This window comes from Eutrema salsugineum, unplaced genomic scaffold (assembly GCF_000478725.1).
Source record: "Eutrema salsugineum unplaced genomic scaffold, Eutsalg1_0 scaffold_6, whole genome shotgun sequence".
NCBI lineage: Eukaryota > Viridiplantae > Streptophyta > Magnoliopsida > Brassicales > Brassicaceae > Eutrema > Eutrema salsugineum.
In genome coordinates, this window is record NW_006256547.1 from 3981651 (window position 1) to 3999590 (window position 17940).

General features: G+C 37.0%; 6 protein-coding genes across 7 annotated transcripts; 5 read left to right on the forward strand and 1 right to left on the reverse strand.

The window, feature by feature from the left end:
- Positions 1 to 2180: 2180 nt before the first annotated feature.
- Positions 2181 to 2954, forward strand: LOC18012624. Its single transcript, XM_024151695.1, has one exon. It carries the CDS (start codon positions 2342 to 2344, stop codon positions 2576 to 2578), a length of 237 nt encoding a protein of 78 aa, XP_024007463.1. The 5' UTR covers positions 2181 to 2341; the 3' UTR covers positions 2579 to 2954.
- Positions 2955 to 3709: 755 nt separating this feature from the next.
- Positions 3710 to 4186, forward strand: LOC18012983 (B3 domain-containing protein At5g26805). The gene has a single exon (XM_006394847.1). It carries the CDS (start codon positions 3710 to 3712, stop codon positions 4184 to 4186), a length of 477 nt encoding a protein of 158 aa, XP_006394909.1.
- A 1865-nt stretch (positions 4187 to 6051) lies between these two features.
- On the forward strand, positions 6052 to 8539 carry LOC18012984 (putative pectinesterase 52). The gene is made up of 5 exons (XM_024151409.1): positions 6052 to 6297; positions 6684 to 6843; positions 6959 to 7177; positions 7809 to 8059; positions 8153 to 8539. The coding sequence occupies exons 1-5, from the start codon at positions 6083 to 6085 to the stop codon at positions 8316 to 8318; spliced, it is 1011 nt and encodes a 336-aa protein (XP_024007177.1). The 5' UTR covers positions 6052 to 6082; the 3' UTR covers positions 8319 to 8539.
- Positions 8540 to 8621: 82 nt separating this feature from the next.
- LOC18013059 (solute carrier family 40 member 3, chloroplastic) lies at positions 8622 to 12034 on the forward strand. 2 transcript variants are annotated; one of them, XM_006394849.2, is made up of 12 exons: positions 8622 to 9074; positions 9177 to 9390; positions 9484 to 9547; positions 9642 to 9856; positions 10000 to 10176; positions 10260 to 10334; positions 10425 to 10526; positions 10786 to 10897; positions 10990 to 11136; positions 11250 to 11356; positions 11453 to 11566; positions 11654 to 12034. In XM_006394849.2, the coding sequence occupies exons 1-12, from the start codon at positions 8905 to 8907 to the stop codon at positions 11948 to 11950; spliced, it is 1794 nt and encodes a 597-aa protein (XP_006394911.1). In that variant the 5' UTR covers positions 8622 to 8904; the 3' UTR covers positions 11951 to 12034. The 2 variants fall into 2 exon arrangements, with proteins under 2 accessions (XP_006394911.1, XP_024007175.1); XM_024151407.1 differs by having other exon boundaries at positions 11250 to 11566.
- Positions 12035 to 12260: 226 nt separating this feature from the next.
- On the forward strand, positions 12261 to 16610 carry LOC18013060 (threonine--tRNA ligase, mitochondrial 1). The gene is made up of 19 exons (XM_006394850.2): positions 12261 to 12512; positions 12601 to 12838; positions 12923 to 12982; positions 13214 to 13303; positions 13480 to 13554; positions 13682 to 13810; positions 13894 to 13983; positions 14070 to 14158; positions 14238 to 14334; positions 14409 to 14495; positions 14618 to 14702; positions 14957 to 15051; positions 15138 to 15170; positions 15256 to 15342; positions 15445 to 15630; positions 15723 to 15944; positions 16030 to 16101; positions 16194 to 16265; positions 16372 to 16610. The coding sequence occupies exons 1-19, from the start codon at positions 12277 to 12279 to the stop codon at positions 16465 to 16467; spliced, it is 2139 nt and encodes a 712-aa protein (XP_006394912.1). The 5' UTR covers positions 12261 to 12276; the 3' UTR covers positions 16468 to 16610.
- Positions 16611 to 16852: 242 nt separating this feature from the next.
- Positions 16853 to 17818, reverse strand: LOC18013239 (agamous-like MADS-box protein AGL53). The gene has a single exon (XM_006394851.1). The coding sequence runs from the start codon at positions 17816 to 17818 to the stop codon at positions 16853 to 16855; it is 966 nt and encodes a 321-aa protein (XP_006394913.1).
- Between the last annotated feature and the right edge of the window lie 122 nt (positions 17819 to 17940).

The following is a 17940-nucleotide window of genomic DNA, read 5'->3' on the forward strand; positions in this document are numbered from 1 at the left end:
AATAATGAAGGATCACTTGATGATGCTTTTAATCAATATTTCTATGATTCTTTTAATCAAACTTTCCAAAACGTTTTTGATCAAACTTATGAAAACCTGAGCAATCAGTATGAAGATCATCAAGAGGCACCCATGTCAAGAAAAAAACGAGCTTACATCGAGAGAGAGCGCGAAGAAGGCCATAATCGATTATGGAACGATTTTTTTAGTGAGAATGCTACATATCCTGCAAATTATTTCTGACGCCGTTTTAGGATGAACAAACCTTTGTTCATGCATATTGTGGAGAAACTTTCCAACGAAGTTCCATACTTTAAACAGAAGAAAGATGCTCTCGAAAGGTCTAGTCTTTCCGCTCTTCAAAAGTGTACAGCAGCTAGTCGTCTTTTGGCATACGGTAGTGCAGCTGACACGGTGGACGAATATCTCCGACTTGGTGAGAGTACTAGTCGTAAATGTCTGGAACATTTTGTTGATGGAATAATAAATTCCTTCGGTGATGAGTACTTAAGAAGACCCACATAAGAAGATCTTCAACGCTTACTTAATAAGGGAGAGCAGCGTGGATTTCCCGGAATGATAGGAAGCATCGACTGTATGCATTGGGAGTAGAAGAATTGCCCTACTGCTTGGAAAGGGCAATATTCACGAGGTTCAGGAAAACCCACAATTGTTTTAGAGGCGGTTGCATCATATGATCTGTGGATATGGCATGCGTTTTTTGGACTTCCAGGTACCTTAAACGATATAAACGTGCTTGATCGCTCACCTGTTTTTGATGATATCATACAAGGTCGAGCTCCGGAAGTAAATTTCTCGGTCAACGGAAGAGAATATAATCTGGCATACTATCTAACAGATGGCATCTATCCAAAGTGGGCAACATTTATCCAATCAATTCCACTTCCACAAGGAGCAAAAGCACGTGCTTTTGCTCGACGTCAAGAGTCTGTCCGAAAAGATGTGGAACGTGCTTTCGGGGTTTTGCAAGCTCGATTTGCCATTGTTAAAAATCCTGCTCTTTTTTGGGATAAGGCTAAAATCGGAAAGATTTTAAAAGCTTGCATCATACTACACAATATGATAGTACAAGACGAAAGAGACAGATACAATCTACTTGATGTTTCAGATTTCGAACAAGGAGAAGGAAGCCAATGTGGTAGTGTCGATAATACGTTTTCTACGAATATGCCATCAAACGTTCCTAATATGATGGCTGCTCGACTAAGAGTACGGGATAGTAAAATTCATCATCAATTGAAATTGGATTTGGTTGAACATATATGGCAAACTTTTGGAGGAAGTTATCCAATTAATTGAGTTATCCTATGTTTTTTTTTAATAATCATATGTTTTATTTAATAATCAAAATTTTCTATCAATTGTGTTAATGTTATGAATGTTGTTATCAAATAATTATATTTGTCATAAATAAAACATATTTATTCAAAAAAAAATTTTTTATAAGAAACTCAATACGATTTTAGCAATGCACCATTAAAACTATTAAGTTTCTTAAGAATATTTCCTAATCTATGTTTAGTGATAAAATATTGTTATGAAACTCATTTGGGGTATAATGATGCCCTAAAGGAGAGTGTGGTCTTAGGTTCGGATTTTTATACGTCCGGTTTTCAGTTCGGAGTTACCGAACCTCTCGAGCTCCAGATCCCAGACAACAATTTGTCAAAGCCCAGACAACAATTTGTCAAGGCCTAGACAACAGTACTAATAGTAGTCTTTTAAATTATTTTTTTCTTTTTTTAAAAAAAAGAAACCTTCAAGTGTTTCAAGAGTATTTTATGGATTTTCCAAAATTTCTAAAATAAAATCCAACTTTTTTACCTTTTCTCAAACTTTATTTTTCAATACTCTAATGGCGAGATATCCAATAAAATACTCTCATTAGAAATGTTCTTAGAGATAAAACAAAGCAAAAATATATTTGGATGATCTTTGTAAATTGTTTAGTTCCCCTAACATGTGTATTTTTTTGTTAAACATAAAACTTGTTTTAAAAATTCTTTTTTAAGTACTCCCCACATTTCAACTAGCCACAATGATGGAGCGAACTGATCTCCTTTTCTTTTCGGAAATTAAAAAAAAAGGTTCAAAACCATAGATTCCAATGTATATCCAATCACAGCCACACATCTCGAAAAATGAAAAATGTAACGCCACTTTAGATTAATCTCCGCCCTGTTTCTCTGCCCATCATTTCCGCCATAAAAAAGCTTCCTTTTTCCGCAATTAGCCACAACTTTGACACTTAACATAAACATTAGAAACTACACAGACAACTCACTTCACTTGGCTGCTTGTCGAATCAAGATTCGGTCCAATGCCGTCAGCAATCCGGTGGTGGCCGATCCATATCAGTTCATCTGGATCTGAGCCGATGTTGTTTTCCGGCGGTGGTTACGAGGGATGGCGCTGGCTGAGCTGGCGTCGACCGGAGCTGAGTTTCTTGTCCGTCGTGGTCGACGATGTTTTATGGAAAGTAGTGACGGCTTTTGAATCTGTGGCGTTGGTCTCAATGCTCTGTTTCTTCTTCCTCTTCTGTGGCTGCACCGTCTGATTTTGATCTCACCTTAATCTCCCCTAAGATTGTTCCTTTTTTTGTGAACGGTGTTGATTGCCGGAAAGTTTTGGATTTCTTTGTGCTCTGTTTCCACCGTATGTTAGTGATGACGCAATGGCGGAGAAATTTATGTATTGTGTGTGTTCAAGGAGGCGCGTGATGCTCACTCTCGAATCGCGATCAATTGTTTAGTTTTTGGTTTCTTTTTTGATCATGTTTTATGTTGGGCAATTTAGGTTCGAATCCTCCGAACCGGAAATTTGTTCTTTAATATGCTTTCATTTTCTATGTAAGCCAAAGATACAAATAGTAATGGTCTCTGTCTTATTGGAAATTGTAATAGGCAAATGTTAAGCGCGAGAATATACGATTCTTTCAGCAATATATATATATATACAGTATTTTGGATGAAGATACAATGTGATAAAAAAGAATGGGCTCTTGGCTCTTGGGTACTAATCTAATGGTCCTGGCCGCTTAAATTCACGTTTATCGCACAAATATCATATCGCTATATCTTATTCTGTTATACAGATGATATTGTTATAACGTTTGAACTTGATCTTTGTTAATTGGTTTATCAGAAAAGCTTAGTCATTTGCCATAAATTGTTTTCTAGAAAGTGGACAAATGAAGTAGGAGTGAAGGACCAATTTTGGACTACAATTTAACTATAAACCTTCAAATTTTATAAGAATATTTTAGAAAAAGAAACCAAAGAAAAGTCTAAATCATATTGTTTGCCAAAAACAGTATAAATTATTTATATGATCATAAATAACAAAAGATGTTGATAGTAAAAAAAAATTAAGGTAGAGAAAAAAAAGATTTTGCTCTATATAGCTATATACACTTAAAATTTAGTAATGATGATGGTTCACCATATTTATATAAGAAATGAGCAACGTTTCTTCAAACAATTGATTTAGCTTAATAGAACAACATCTGTCATTTACCTTAATTACTCATGGATAGTTTATAAAACTTAGAACTAAGTGAGAAGTTGAGATGTACATCACCTTTGAGTTCTCCTAAGCGGAAGCAATCCAAATCATCCAACTTTCATCACCACTAAAGCACAAGAAACAATAAAACTTGTAAAAATTTATCTTCTTAACTACTTTAAACATGATCAAAACATTGTTTTACACCTTCCTTCAGACAAAAGACGAAGAAGACAACGCCAATTCAACAGATTTCAATCATCCACTATGTCCTCAAGAAATCGAGATCCGACCCATAACTCATTCCCCTTGGGAAATCATCAGAACCCTGTCAATCGATGAAGTATGGACCGGAGGCAAGTTCCAATTTCCACTTGAGCAAATCTGGAATGCTATGCTGAGACACCAACCACGAGATGTCATGCCTCTCACAAATGTGATGATTGGTTCTTTCCAAATACCGGTGAATGATCTCGATACAAACACATTCCACAGTGTTACATTGTGGAAGTATCCGCATGAAAATACTTTTGCTATGCGCGAATCTTGGATCGAAGAATTTGTGAAGAGGAGGAGGCTTGTGGCTGGCATGGTGGTTGGTATGTATTGGGATTTCGACGCTCATATGCTTTGTTTCTCGGTGTTGGAGGGAAGTGAATGAGTGAGTAGATTCAAATTGATATGATAAATTAAGTTAATAATTAATATATATTTATTTTTATGTTAAGGTGGGTTTTAAATTTTTTTTTGTCATAGATCGTATATGAAACTCGGGTTTTGTTGTATATCCATTGATGATGAAGGGGAATCAATTAAATGACTCGTAAATTTCGTTCGATGTGTACATGAGTTTCTTATGCATTAGTATGTAATCATATATTTCAAAGTTTTTTTTTAAGACAGCTGCAAATGCGTCAAAGGGTCGATGGAACTATTCAGAATCTATGCATATACCATCTTAAGTTTGAAATGTAGAAAAAAAAAGGAATTGTATTGTCAAGTGGTCGTTGAAGAAGCACGAATATGAATATAAACTTTGGAATGAAGATTTCAAAGTTTTTAAGTGTATGTGGTATCATATAGGACGTAATTATGTATGCTTTTTTTGTTTGATTGTTGTATTTTTTTTTTTTTTTAACATAAACCAGAATCCACAACATTTTAATATCAACCAGATCATCAACAGAAACGTCACGAGCATAAAACTTAGACATAATATTTATGCCATCAGTGTTGATGCAGAGACATTACAATGGATTCCAAATTAAGTTTTTTTTAAGAAAAAACTTCTTCTAGTGTTGATGCAGATACTTTAGCTTGAAACGCTTTTTTTTTTCTTTCAATGGTGTCTATTTCATTGTTATCTCAGTTTTTTTTCAGCTTCTTGTAAACAGCGATTATGATTTTGAAAATCAATAAACCATTAGCTGGCTAACAAAAAAAATCTGCAACATTTTAACATGTTTATATACATTATATTATATTTATAAATTTAAACGTAAATGGATATTTTAAAATTTAATTAGTTATAATTTTATTTGTTGATATATAATTTTCAAGAGTGTAATATAATTTGGATTTTATAAATGATTTTCATATAGATTTTTTACATTATATAGTACGTGTATATAAAATAAAAATTTACATTTCAAATCTAAATTTGGTTAGCTATGTAAGCAATTAAATGATAGATTTGTTTAACTATGTTATAAGCAATTAAATGAACTTTCCTAAGAAACAAAAGGAAACAAAAAACTAATATAGAACTCAATCTTGATTTTATCTCCACTAAAAGAAAGAGAGTTCTATTAACTAATTTTTTTTTAATCATATCTTTCCACATAATAGAATTTATTAATTTGTAGTGGATTTTAAATACAGTAAATTCACTAATTAAAAGAAAAAATTAATTTAGTTATATTTTATCATTTAGAAAAGGAAAAAATCCTATATATTTTTTTTATAACTTATAGTTTTATACAATGTCTAACTATTTTGTTTTATTAAAATCCTGGAATTGCCTGTGTCTGGAATGACAATTAAATGATGGGTACTATTTTTGTAAAATGTAAATTTACTTGTTTCTCATTTCAATTTTTTTTAACAAAATGGAAATTTACTAGTATAGAAGTAAATGGAAATTTATGTAAGTTTTACCAATTTAATTAATCAAATGCGTCGAAACTCATGTGTTAAACTTTATATTTTAGCTTAAACTTTTATTCGAGGTTTTATTTACATCAGGCATAACAGTTTTATCACGTTAAAGTTCATAAAGATAAAATAGAGTCAGCAGTTCAATTAGGCACAGTAAATTCAAGAAGTTTAAACGTTCAATCAATTTAGTATATAGAGTAGTATCTTTTTAGGTTCCCATAACGAGCAAGATTAGATTCATAATATACTCTACATTAAATAGGAAAAATACCATTATCAACTTAAAGCAACAAATCATTCAACCCTCACCATAATTATATTACACTTTCATTCTTCTCCATCTTTTGTGTCTTCTTAACTTCTTTTCACCAAAAACAAAAAAAATAAAAACAAACAAAACATGTCTTTTTTGTTCATCTTCATAGCTTTGCTTCTGAGTTCTTGTGTTGGATCGTCGACAGCAACTGATTCAACTTGTGGCAACAAAGTCGTAAGCACAATCGTCGTCGACAAAACCGGTTCAGGAAAATTCCGTACGGTTCAAGCTGCCATTGATTCAGTCGGTGACATGAATTCTCAGTGGATCAAAATCAAAGTAAAACGAGGTGTCTACGTGTAAGTAAAAAGACCAGCTCGCTGCTGTTTTTTTTTTTCTTTCCAACTTTAGAACGCAGCGTTCTCGACCACGAGTTTGATTGTTTCGAGAAGATAGAAAACTGTTTTTGGTGTAGAAATAATGACCTAGCTAGTAATATGTCACTTCATCTTCGGTCTCTCCTCACTTCTGCATAGACAGATATATACTCTTATCTAAATTTTTTTTGTCTAGATTTCCGTTTTTATAGAAAACTCAAATTCAAACATAGATGCTACACACAATCCGTTCGATTTTTTTAGTAATTAGGTTTTCAATCTTTATTGTTTTTGGTTTAAAAAACTTGTTGAATCGTAATTAGTTAATAGCAAAGTAATATAACATGTTATTTTGTGATATAACGCAGAGAGAAGGTGACAATACCGTTGAGAAAACCGTGCATAATAGTAGAAGGAGATGGACAAAGAGTCACGACCATCACGTACGATGCTCACGAAGCGACTGACGTCAGCTCTACTTTCACTTCATATCCATCCCACATTGTCGTCCGAAACTTAACAATCATGGTTACGTACCCCAACCACATTATATCTTTTGACTATACTACTATGTTTTTTTTTTTGACGTAACAATATACATTAATATATAATGTATTTTTTATAAATATATGTTTGGTGGCAGAATACGTATAATCGTTTGAGTTTTCGAAGTAAACCGAGTTGGCAGATAAAGCCAGCGGTAGCGGTTGCGGTTTATGGCGATAAATCAGCGTTTTACAACTGCGATTTCTTGGGTTTACAAGACACATTGTGGGATGTTCAAGGCAGACATCACTTCAAGGACTGTTACATCGAAGGTGCTATCGATTTCATTTTTGGCAGTGGCCAATCTGTATACGAGGTATATATGTCTACATAATCTCTTTCTCTCTCTATATATATGATTATGCACTTCAGATTTTGAATGGGAAAGTGTGGTTGCTACTTTTGTTATACTGTAGCATAAACAAACTTTATCACTGTTTACACTAGAATTGTTACATTCTCACAAAGACACACTTTTTTAGGAAAATCTTTTTCAGAAAACCTTTTTTGGTTGATAGAAAGGAATAGGAAAAGGCGCCTTTTATAGAGAAAACATCCAAACATTGGACAGAAAATATTAGCGTACATAAGCATTTGTAGTTATTGTGTTGTAGGAAATAAAATTACGAAATATTATGTAGGTTTGTTTTATCCACTATAATTTTTTTTTCTTAAGACGAATAACATTCTTGGTCATCCAAAATGATAGAAAAGATTAGTTTAAAATTTGCTAGTATAATATAATGTTTTGTCAATCGAATGAACAAGTATAATACTGTTATTACACCATTTTAAATGACTATTACAATCTTTATATTGCTGTGATATTTGGTTGGCCGACATATTTCGCTGTTTTGTTCTACATATTATATCCGTTCCATCGCCATCGATTCTTCGTGTGTGTGTATATTAACATTTTAGTTAATAATATATAAAATGTTTGGCAGGATTGTCATATAAACGCAACGGCGGGAGCATTAGCATCAGAAGTGACGTTTGGGTACATAACGGCTCAAGCAAGAACGAGTGTTTCGGACCCAAGTGGGTTCGTGTTCCTACGTGGCAGTGTCTCAGGGACCACCAATGTCTATCTTGGACGAGCCTATGGTCCATTTAGCCGAGTCGTTTTCATCCAAACCGATCTCGCTTCCGTCGTCATCCCTGAGGGTTGGCACCCTTGGCACTACGCTGGCCATGAGTAAGCATATCTATATATATATATATATCAATCACATTACTATATGTGATGGTGAAAACTTTATATTAAAATTCGTTCTTTTTTTGTTGTTAGAATGAGTTTCACGTACGCAGAAGTTGAGTGTAAAGGAGCTGGATCGGATATATCTAAAAGAGTCCCATGGATTGCCAAACTTCAGTCTTTCTACAGTAAACAACGATTCTCAACCTCTACTTTCATTGACCAAGATGGATGGATCTCTAATATTCCTCCTTTTTAATAAATCTTTTGTTACATTTTTAATTATCTCCTATTCTAAAGAAATCTTGTTAAATACTGCTGTGTATTAACTGTGTTTGTACTCATGAAGGACTGTTATCTTTTTTTTTTTTTTGACAACGAAGGACTGTTATCTTTGATCGCTATTTTTCTCTAAAACGCTCTTCTATTATTTTTGGTCGCCAACCACACTCGTGGATGATTCGGTTGGCCACGTGTCTATGTATTATTGGGTATAAATAAATCTACGTGGCCTAATCTCCCTTACACAAACTCTCTCTGCCTTTCTTTTGCCCACTTGAGCTTCTCGTAACGGTGTGCTTCGCGATGAACCACCATAGATAAGGTTTTTTTTTTTTTTTTTTTGAAGTTCAAAACAAAATACTCTCTCTGGATTTTCTTTTTCCCAAATTCAGTGGCGATTAGGCCTTTAGGGGAAAAAATCCCAGAGAAGTTTTGAAGCGGATTAGAGGTGAATTCGAGTTTTGTTTGGGAGGCTGCATGAGTTTGGAGAAGCCGAAGAGAACGAACAACGACTCCTTAAAGTTGGATTACTTGAAAAAAAGAGAAGGGAGTCAATTTCTGGGATGGTTGTTTCCATGGCTCTGGTCAGGCAATCGCCGTCTTTCGATTTCCTATTTCATTTCCCGGTCGAAAGAACCCGTTTTCTGTCGCCGGCGGCTTTTTCTATAGCTCGCCATCGCTTCCCTTCTTGCAGATGGCTAAGTCTCAGCTCATCAGCCTCATGTTCTCGCAGGTTTTTGCATTCGAATTCTTCTTATATGCTTTTGTAACGATTTTTCGATTTTCTCATTACGGTTTGTGCTAAATTGCAAATTGTTCCTTTACTTGGTGATAGGTTAAACAGTTTTAGTACAAGGTGTTCGATTATAAACACAGATGTATGTCACGAGTTCGTCACTACTGATGATGAAATCCACGAGGACTTGCCAGCTCCACCTGAGGATCATTCAATTCCAATTGTTCATCTTGATACCAATATCGCTGTATCTGAATCACTGAGCTTACTCACCGAGTGTACTTACGTAGATACCGTTTTGACAGCATTGCCCGTATGCCATCTTCCCTTTGTTGGTCAAGAATTTAAATTTCCAACATTTTCAACAGTAATGCTTAAGACCAATCAATCTTCTTCTGTTTCTTAGGTATTGTCTGAGGAGGAGCAGACTGTACTTGCAGCCACGCCTGCTCATCCTGAAGGATTATATGGTTAGAGCTCTCACTAGTTTATCATATTAGAGACCGTGAATGATGTTTTTATATGGCAATTACCAAGATGATAACATTTACTTGACTTTACCAGTGTTATATGCAAGCTGTTTGGTCGGGAATTTGGTTGAACAACTTTGGAATTTCGCTTGGCCGTCTGCTATTGCGATGCTGCATCCGAGCTTACTACCTGTGGCAGTCATGGGATTTGTCACCAAATTGGCAATAATTATTGGAGGTCCAGTTGTTGGAAAGTTTATGGATCATAGTCCGAGAGTTCCTACATATATCTCCTTGAATGTCGTTCAGGTAATATTTTTATAACTAAGACGAGTTATTCAGCATAGTACAATTTTATACAAGAATCACAAATGACTTCTTGATTACTTTCCTTCAACTTCTGTCATCGGAATTAAGTGTTATAAAAACATTTTGTCGTATCTACATTTCAGGCAGCCGCTCAAGTGCTATCTGCAGGAATGATAATTCATGCGTACACGGTTCCTTCCACATTGGGGTCATCAATTCTTCTCCAGCCTTGGTTTTTTGCATTGATATTCGCTGGGGCCATTGACACACTATGTGGAATAGCATCTGGAGTCGCCATAGAACGTGACTGGGTTGTATTGGTATGTTTTCTTTGTGATGCCTTAGAATACCTATTTCATCAGAAGAAAGACCGATTCAAGTAATTTAATTTATCATTTGGTAGTTGGCGGGCATAAACAGACCAATTGCTCTTGCACAAGCAAATGCTGTCCTCAACAGGATTGATCTGCTTTGCGAGGTATAGTAATTTTCTCTATAGATTTTATCTGCTTTGTGGCCTTTGAATACCATCTTTTTCATCAAATGACAAAATTGTAATCTGAAATAGATAGCTGGGACGACGTTATTTGGCATTCTCCTATCCAAATATGACCCTGTGACCTGCCTAAAGTTTGCTGCCACTCTAATGATGGGATCTTTGCCAACGATGGTAAGTACTGATGCCCTATAAATTATTGGTTAGGCTTTTTTCCCCCTAGATAAACTCTTGTCATCAACAATGGAGTGATGCTGTTTTGTATCATACTCGCATTACTGCGTCAATAATCCATTGCTCAAATGCTAGAAGCAGTTCCAGTTGCCGAATAGTCATTTTCAATCTTATTGCGTGCTTTTTCGGTGTGTGATAATCCCTGCAAAGTGTCTTGCAATTCTGATAAACAAAATATGTTTTTTTTTTTTTTTTTCAGACAGCTCTTATATGGTTGACCAACAAGTTCTCCTCTGGAGTTCTCGACCGTCCTAAATGCTCCCAGAGCAACTGTGCTACCGAAGCACCTCGTTCTGATAATAAAAGTATTGGTAAGAAGACCTTTTACTCCAAAATACTGGGATAAGCATATAATACGACCCGAGCATTATACATCACAAGTAACAATTGCTTTGTTCATCAGTTGATATTGGCATGGAAGCTATCAAGCTTGGGTGGAAAGAATATATTCAGCAGCCAGTTCTTCCCGCTAGCCTCGCATATGTCCTTCTCTACTTCAACATCGTCCTCACCCCAGGCAGCTTGATGACTGCATTTCTAACACAACGATGTATGCTTCTTTAACCGTAGTTCTCAACGATTCATATCAAAGTTACACCGAAAAGGGAGTTTTTTTCCCTAGATTACTCACCCGAAATCGTCATTAATCTGTCTTTTCAACAGGTGTGAATCCATCAGTTATTGGGGGTTTCAGTGCATTATGTGCTGTGATGGGAGTCGCTGCCACTTTCTTATCAGCAAACTTGGTCAAACGATTCGGCATTCTAAAGGTCAAATTTTCCCCGCCATTTATTCTCTTAAATTTTAAGCATGTATTGCGTTCAAGCTGGTTAATGTTATTACGTTTGCGTTTAAAAACGATGCAGGCGGGTGCAGTAGGATTGTTTTTCCAAGCTTCACTCCTTGGTGTCGCTGTTGCAGTGTATTGGAGCTCTTCTCTATCCCAGAAAAGCCCACTCTTCTTCTTCTTGTCCATGATCGTAAGCTCGCTTCTTCTTCTTCTTCTCTCTCTCTCTCAGGAACTGTAGTAGAACAGAATTTGTTTGACCAAAAGGGAACAAATGTAGGTATTATCGAGGCTAGGTCACATGTCTTATGGCGTTGTGGGAGCTCAGATTCTTCAAACCGGAATCCCATCGTCAAAAGCTAATCTCATCGGTGCAACAGAGATATCAGTGGCTAGTCTAGCTGAATCTCTGATGCTCGGAGTAGCCATAGCCGCGAATGATGCTTCGCATTTTGGCTTTCTCGCGGTTCTGTCTCTTTTATCAGTTGTTGCAGCCACTTTGATATTCTGCAGATTGCTGAGAAATCCCACCGATGAACAAAGACGGCTCTTCTCCTTCGACCCTCTCTCGAATTGACTTTGGAACATTGAAATGTCTTGTATAGTAGTATCACTTTCGGTGTATAAATTCTTTATCTTGTTAAAGTAAAGGAAAACATGAGTTATTCTCACTAGTGTATACAATCAAACTCACAAACTCAAACATGACTTGCAAAAATTAGTCTCAAAAACCAAATGATCTAATGGGTTTTCGGCTATTGACCGAACCAAACCGAAAACAAATGATTTTAACTCGGTTTGTGTTGATTTTCCCGGTTAATTTTTTTTTCCTCCCTGATGACAAAACCCTAGCCTCACTGAGATAACAAAAACATTTTCAACGGCAACCGCACTTACCATTTGATGCTCCTCCGTCTATCGGCTCGCTCTATTCGTCGTTACACTTGCTCTTCTTCTTCGTCTCTACCGTTTCGCTTTGCGACTTCGTCGTCGTTTTGCACTGTTCCATCAATGGCAGCTAACCATCCAAAGGATGAGGCGTATCTTGCCACTGTCATCCCCAAGCGTATCACGCTCTTCGAGCAGATCCAAGCTAATCAGCTCGAGAAGCTTAAGTCGCTGCCGCACGATCCGATCAAGTACGATGTGGATGTTTATATGTATCAGAGTGTTTTGCTTAGCTAAGGTTTCAATTCTTAAAAAGGTTTTATTGTGGTGTGTATTTAGGATTACGTTGCCAGATGGGAACGTGAAGGAAGGGAAGAAATGGGAAACCACTCCAATGGATATCGCTGAGCAGATTTCAAAGGGTCTGGCAAATTCGGCGCTAATTTCAGCGGTCAATGATGTGCTCTGGGACATGAGTAGGCCATTGGAAGGTGATTGTAAGCTTGAGCTTTTCAAATTTGATAGCGACAAAGGCCGGGATACTCTCTGGCATTCTAGTGCACACATTCTTGGTCAGGTAAAGAGTGTTTAGTTGAATCTTATCTAATTTGCTAAAATATTGAATGATTCGTTTACTTTGGATATGATCTTGGTGGTGCAGGCTCTCGAGCAGGAATATGGGTGCCAGCTATGCATAGGACCATGTACAACGAGAGGGGAGGTAAGAGCAGCTTGTTTTGTGCTAATTGTTACTCCATTTCAACATAATAAAGTGTCTGCTCTTTGTATACCATGTCCTCGATCAGTTTCTGTTTTTTATTTTGTGTAATGTTTCATTGGCTATAAGAGTAGAAAAAGAAAGGAGGAGACAATTATTCTGGTTCTTGGTATTTCACTGTGATGCTGTACAAAGGTGGCTACAGCTGATGTTTGTAGTGGGTTGTTATTGCAGGGTTTCTACTACGATGCATTTTATGGTGACTTAGGCCTGAACGACAATCACTTTCCTAAAATCGAAGCAGGTGCTGGAAAAGCTGCTAAGGTATTGTTTCGTCTTTTGGGTGATATATTATTCGATTATTTGGAGCTTTCTTACAATACAAACTGTAACTATTTGCTTCTTTTCTTAAACCTTTCAAGTGATAATTGAATGAAATATGTCACCCAGCTTTTAGTCATACTTTCTATTTCTCTGATTCTCTTCTATTTACATCTCAGGAAGCGCAACCATTTGAAAGGATTGAAGTGACGAAGGATCAGGCGCTTGAGATGTTTTCTGATAATAAATTTAAGGTGGGTTATGGTGTTTATTATAGTATCTTTGGATTTGTAATGCTCCCCCTAACGGCCTTACCCCACATTCATATATGTCCCCTTTGAATTTGTTGTTTGGACTCATCTTCTGCTGTTAATTATCTAGGTTGAACTCATCAATGAATTGGCAGCGGACACGACCATAACTGTCTACAGATGTGGTCCTCTGGTTGATTTGTGTCGTGGACCGCACATACCAAACACTTCATTTGTGAAAGCATTCAAGTGTTTGAGGGTAAATTGCTACTCTATATTTAGGAGCTACATCTCCGCAGATTCTAGGTTTTTTTCCTATGCTGACCATTATATGTTTCTTAGGCCTCATCAGCTTACTGGAGGGGTAACAAAGAGCGTGAGAGCTTGCAGAGAGTTTATGGGATATCATATCCGGATACGAAGCAGCTAAAGGTACTTATACTTCTTAAAATATTGTGACAGCTATGCAGCGTCTTGCGTATGCATGATATCTATCAACTTTCTCTTGCTCGTTGCAGAAATATCTTCAATTTCTAGAAGAAGCGAAAAAATATGACCACAGACTACTGGGCCAAAAGCAGGAACTTTTCTTCTGTCATCCACTCAGGTTCGAAAAAATAAAGAGTGTTTTCCTCTTTGTGTTTCACTATACTAATATCTATGTACTCATCACCCTTGAGCTTCAGCCCTGGGAGTTGGTTCTTCCTTCCACTCGGCACTCGTGTATACAACAAGTTGATGGAATTCATCAAGGAACAATATTGGAAAAGGGGTTACACAGAGGTTATTCTAATCTCTCATCGGATATTTAATCTGCTTGATGAGTGGGGATGACTAAGTTAACCTTGCACTGGCAGGTCATTTCACCAAATATGTACAACATGAATCTGTGGGAAACTTCTGGACATGCTGCAAATTACAAGGAGAATATGTTTACGTTTGATGTAAGAGTACCTGGAAAGCTTAAGTCTCCCCTTGACTCCGCTACTCTAGCAAGCTTCTCCCTAGAAGCCAATGTTTGGCTTATACTACGTGTGAATAACTTTTGCGAATGTTCCTTATGCAGATTGAGAAGCAAGAGTTCGGGCTCAAACCTATGAATTGCCCTGGTCACTGCTTGATGTTCCAACACAGGGTTCGTTCATATCGAGGTGCGACTCTGTTCTTGTAGTGCTGTTTCATATCATCAAAAACAGATCTAGGAATGATATTAGTAGAAGAAATAAAAGTTCACTAGATAACAGAGTATCTAAACTCTCTAGTGGATTACTCGGTGTTGATTTTTTCTGTGACAGGAAACTTTGCTCCAAAGTTTAATTTGTTCTTTGTAACCTATCGTCAAGGACAATATGGATAATGTTTATCGTTGCTGATACCATGTTTTTACGGCTTATATGGTCTGTAGAGTTACCTATTAGACTGGCTGACTTTGGAGTGTTACACCGCAATGAGGCAAGTGGAGCACTTAGTGGGTTGACTCGTGTCCGACGGTTCCAGCAGGTACATTTTATATCATTGTTTACTTTTTTTTATGTATTACTTTTTCCCGTGTCATGTTGCATATAATGATCGCATACTTATTTCAGGATGATGCACACATATTCTGTACAGAGGATCAGGTTTGTGATATACTCATGTCTGACAATGATGGAGCTCCTTTTCGTCCCACTTTTTTTTTTTTTGGTTAATGTTATCTGTTTGCAGGTTACAGATGAAGTGAAGGCTGTGTTGGAGTTCATTGACTATGCGTACAAAATTTTTGGGTTTACCTATGAGCTAAAGCTTTCAACGGTACTATATCTGAAGTCTTCTTCACTGTATCTATCAAATTTTAGACTTTGCGTGATATGGCCCGATGGCTCATTATTTTCATGTTAATTAAAAAAATTTCAGAGGCCAGAAAAGTACCTTGGAGATCTGGAAACATGGGATAAAGCTGAAAAAGATCTCAAAGTAGCCCTGGATGCTTTTGGAAAAAAATGGCAGTTGAACGAAGGAGATGGGGCATTTTATGGCCCAAAAATAGACATCACAGTTTCTGATGCAATGAATAGGAAATTTCAGTGTGCTACTTTACAGGTTATGGTCCCAAACTCTTTTAGTTTTCCTTGTTTTCGCTTCCTAAAGTCAAAGCAGGAGTTAATTGTATATTTCTTGTCGCCTCATATCAGCTTGATTTTCAACTTCCGGATCGCTTCAAATTGGAATACTCAGCTGACGACGAAGCGAAGAGGCAGAGACCTGTAATGATACATAGAGCTGTGTTGGGATCGGTGGAACGTATGTTTGCCATATTGTTGGAGCATTACAAAGGAAAATGGCCCTTCTGGCTTAGTCCGCGCCAGGCCATAGTTTGCCCTATATCAAAGAAATCTGAGGAATATGCTCTAGAGGTTACATTCGTGGCTGCACTCTTTATTGAGCAACTGTATTCTTATCAACTTATTTGCTTTTCTTATATCGCATACATTGTAACAGGTGGAGAAAAAAATTCACGAGGCTGGGTACTATGTTGATGCGGACATAACAGACAGAAAAATCGATAAAAAGGTAACAGTTTTTGGGGTTCATGATCAAGTTGCGTTCTGTGGTTGGCTGGTGATTCCTAATATTGAGTTGAGTGACGTTTGTGGTGTGTGTAGGTGCGAGAAGCTCAGCTTGCTCAGTACAACTACATACTGGTAGTGGGTGAAACTGAGGCTAAGACAGGACAGGTTAGTGATTGGCATATTCCTTATTTCGAGTCTCTAGTGTGCTTAATTAATTTGTTTTGTCTGAACATTTCAAGACCATTTGTTTTGTTGGACTCAACGTTTTCAGGTGAGTGTTCGGCTGAGAGACAGTGCGGCCCACTCAGTGAAGAGCATCGAGGATTTGCTGGAGGAATTCAAGACCAAGACTGCCGAATATCAATGAGATCCAACTCGTAAAATTCATGTTTGATTTTGCTCTGATACAAACTGTTTTTACTTCTTTTGGCATAATTATAGTCCAGCCCTGATTTAAGTTATTTACTTATTGTTATCATTGAACCATTTATTAAAGTTTCGTCATTCTGATTTCTTTGACCAATTTTATTTCGTTATCTTATCCCCACAATCTGACAAGTCTAAGGAATATGGAAAAAAAAGGTAAGAGAAGCATTTATTAAAGTGTTTAGAAACTTGGAGATTTAGCATTTTAGCTGAGGGAAACAGAAAAATTACAAAGTCCAGGTTCCAGAAGAACAATGGCAGATAGACTAACAAATAGAATGCAGACCCTAATCAGAACAGCAGACCTAAAAGATAACAAGATAACATCATTGGACTCCAAAAGATGGTGTTTGATTCCACCCTCCGAACTGATCGTAGTGGAAAAGTGGGTTTAGTGTCTGCATCTGAGGAGGAATCACCATGTTGTTGCTATTAAATCCTTGTGGCCCAAGTAAATCCATACTCAGAGGAGCCGTCGCTTGGTCAAACCTTGAAACAGAGTCACCGAGTTGGTAGAAGCTGTTGTTGTCATGGTTATAGAGAAAGGTTGAAAACCTGCTCTGATGATTCGTTGTTAATGATTGATGATGAGGATCTTCAATTAGCGACGGAGATAAATGTGTTGTGAAGCCGGATGAATTAGCCGCAAGGCTCTGATCGTTAATCAGTGGAGTTGATAAATTCATCATAGGTGGTTCATTGATGAGAAGTGGATTAGGAGATATATCCGATGAGAAGAAGACAGAAGAATCCATAAAGTTGTGATTTTGCACGGTACTTGAGGATGAACCACAATCGGATAAAACCGCAAGGCTTTGGTTTGGCTTGGTCTGAAGAAGCCGAAGCTTGTCTTGGAATATCCGTAAACGAGTCTCCAACGAATGCTCAATCGCTAAGACTTTATCTGAGAATTTGTTGTCGTTTTGATCGAGAGATCTCTTCTTCTCGTCGTTGAGCTTCTTGTTGAGAAATTGAGAAAGGTTGGTGCTTTTCTTGCGTTTTTCATTGTGGCTTAGTTTGTGAAACTTCTCGGCCATGGCTCTGACCTTGGATTGATCCTCGGGCCATGTCTTGATGAGTTCTCCGTCGCGACCGTAATAGATGACGCAGGCTTGGATGTCGCATAGAGTCGAGAGCTCGTAGGCTTTGTTGAGCATTGTCTGTTCTCTCATAGAAATATTCATGTTCTTTTTTGAAGCTGGAATAGTGGAAGAGAAGGATGCTTTCTTGAAACTGGTTTGATATCTCTCAGACAATTTGGTTTTAGACTTTGTCGAAGAAGAAGAATCCATTGTCGAAGAACAAGAGAATTGGTGGGGATGAATTAGCGCGCAAGTAAAATAGTGAATAATAAACACGAAGAAGGTCTAGGGTTGTATATATAGAAATTGGAGTGTGGTTTTAATTTCCTTTT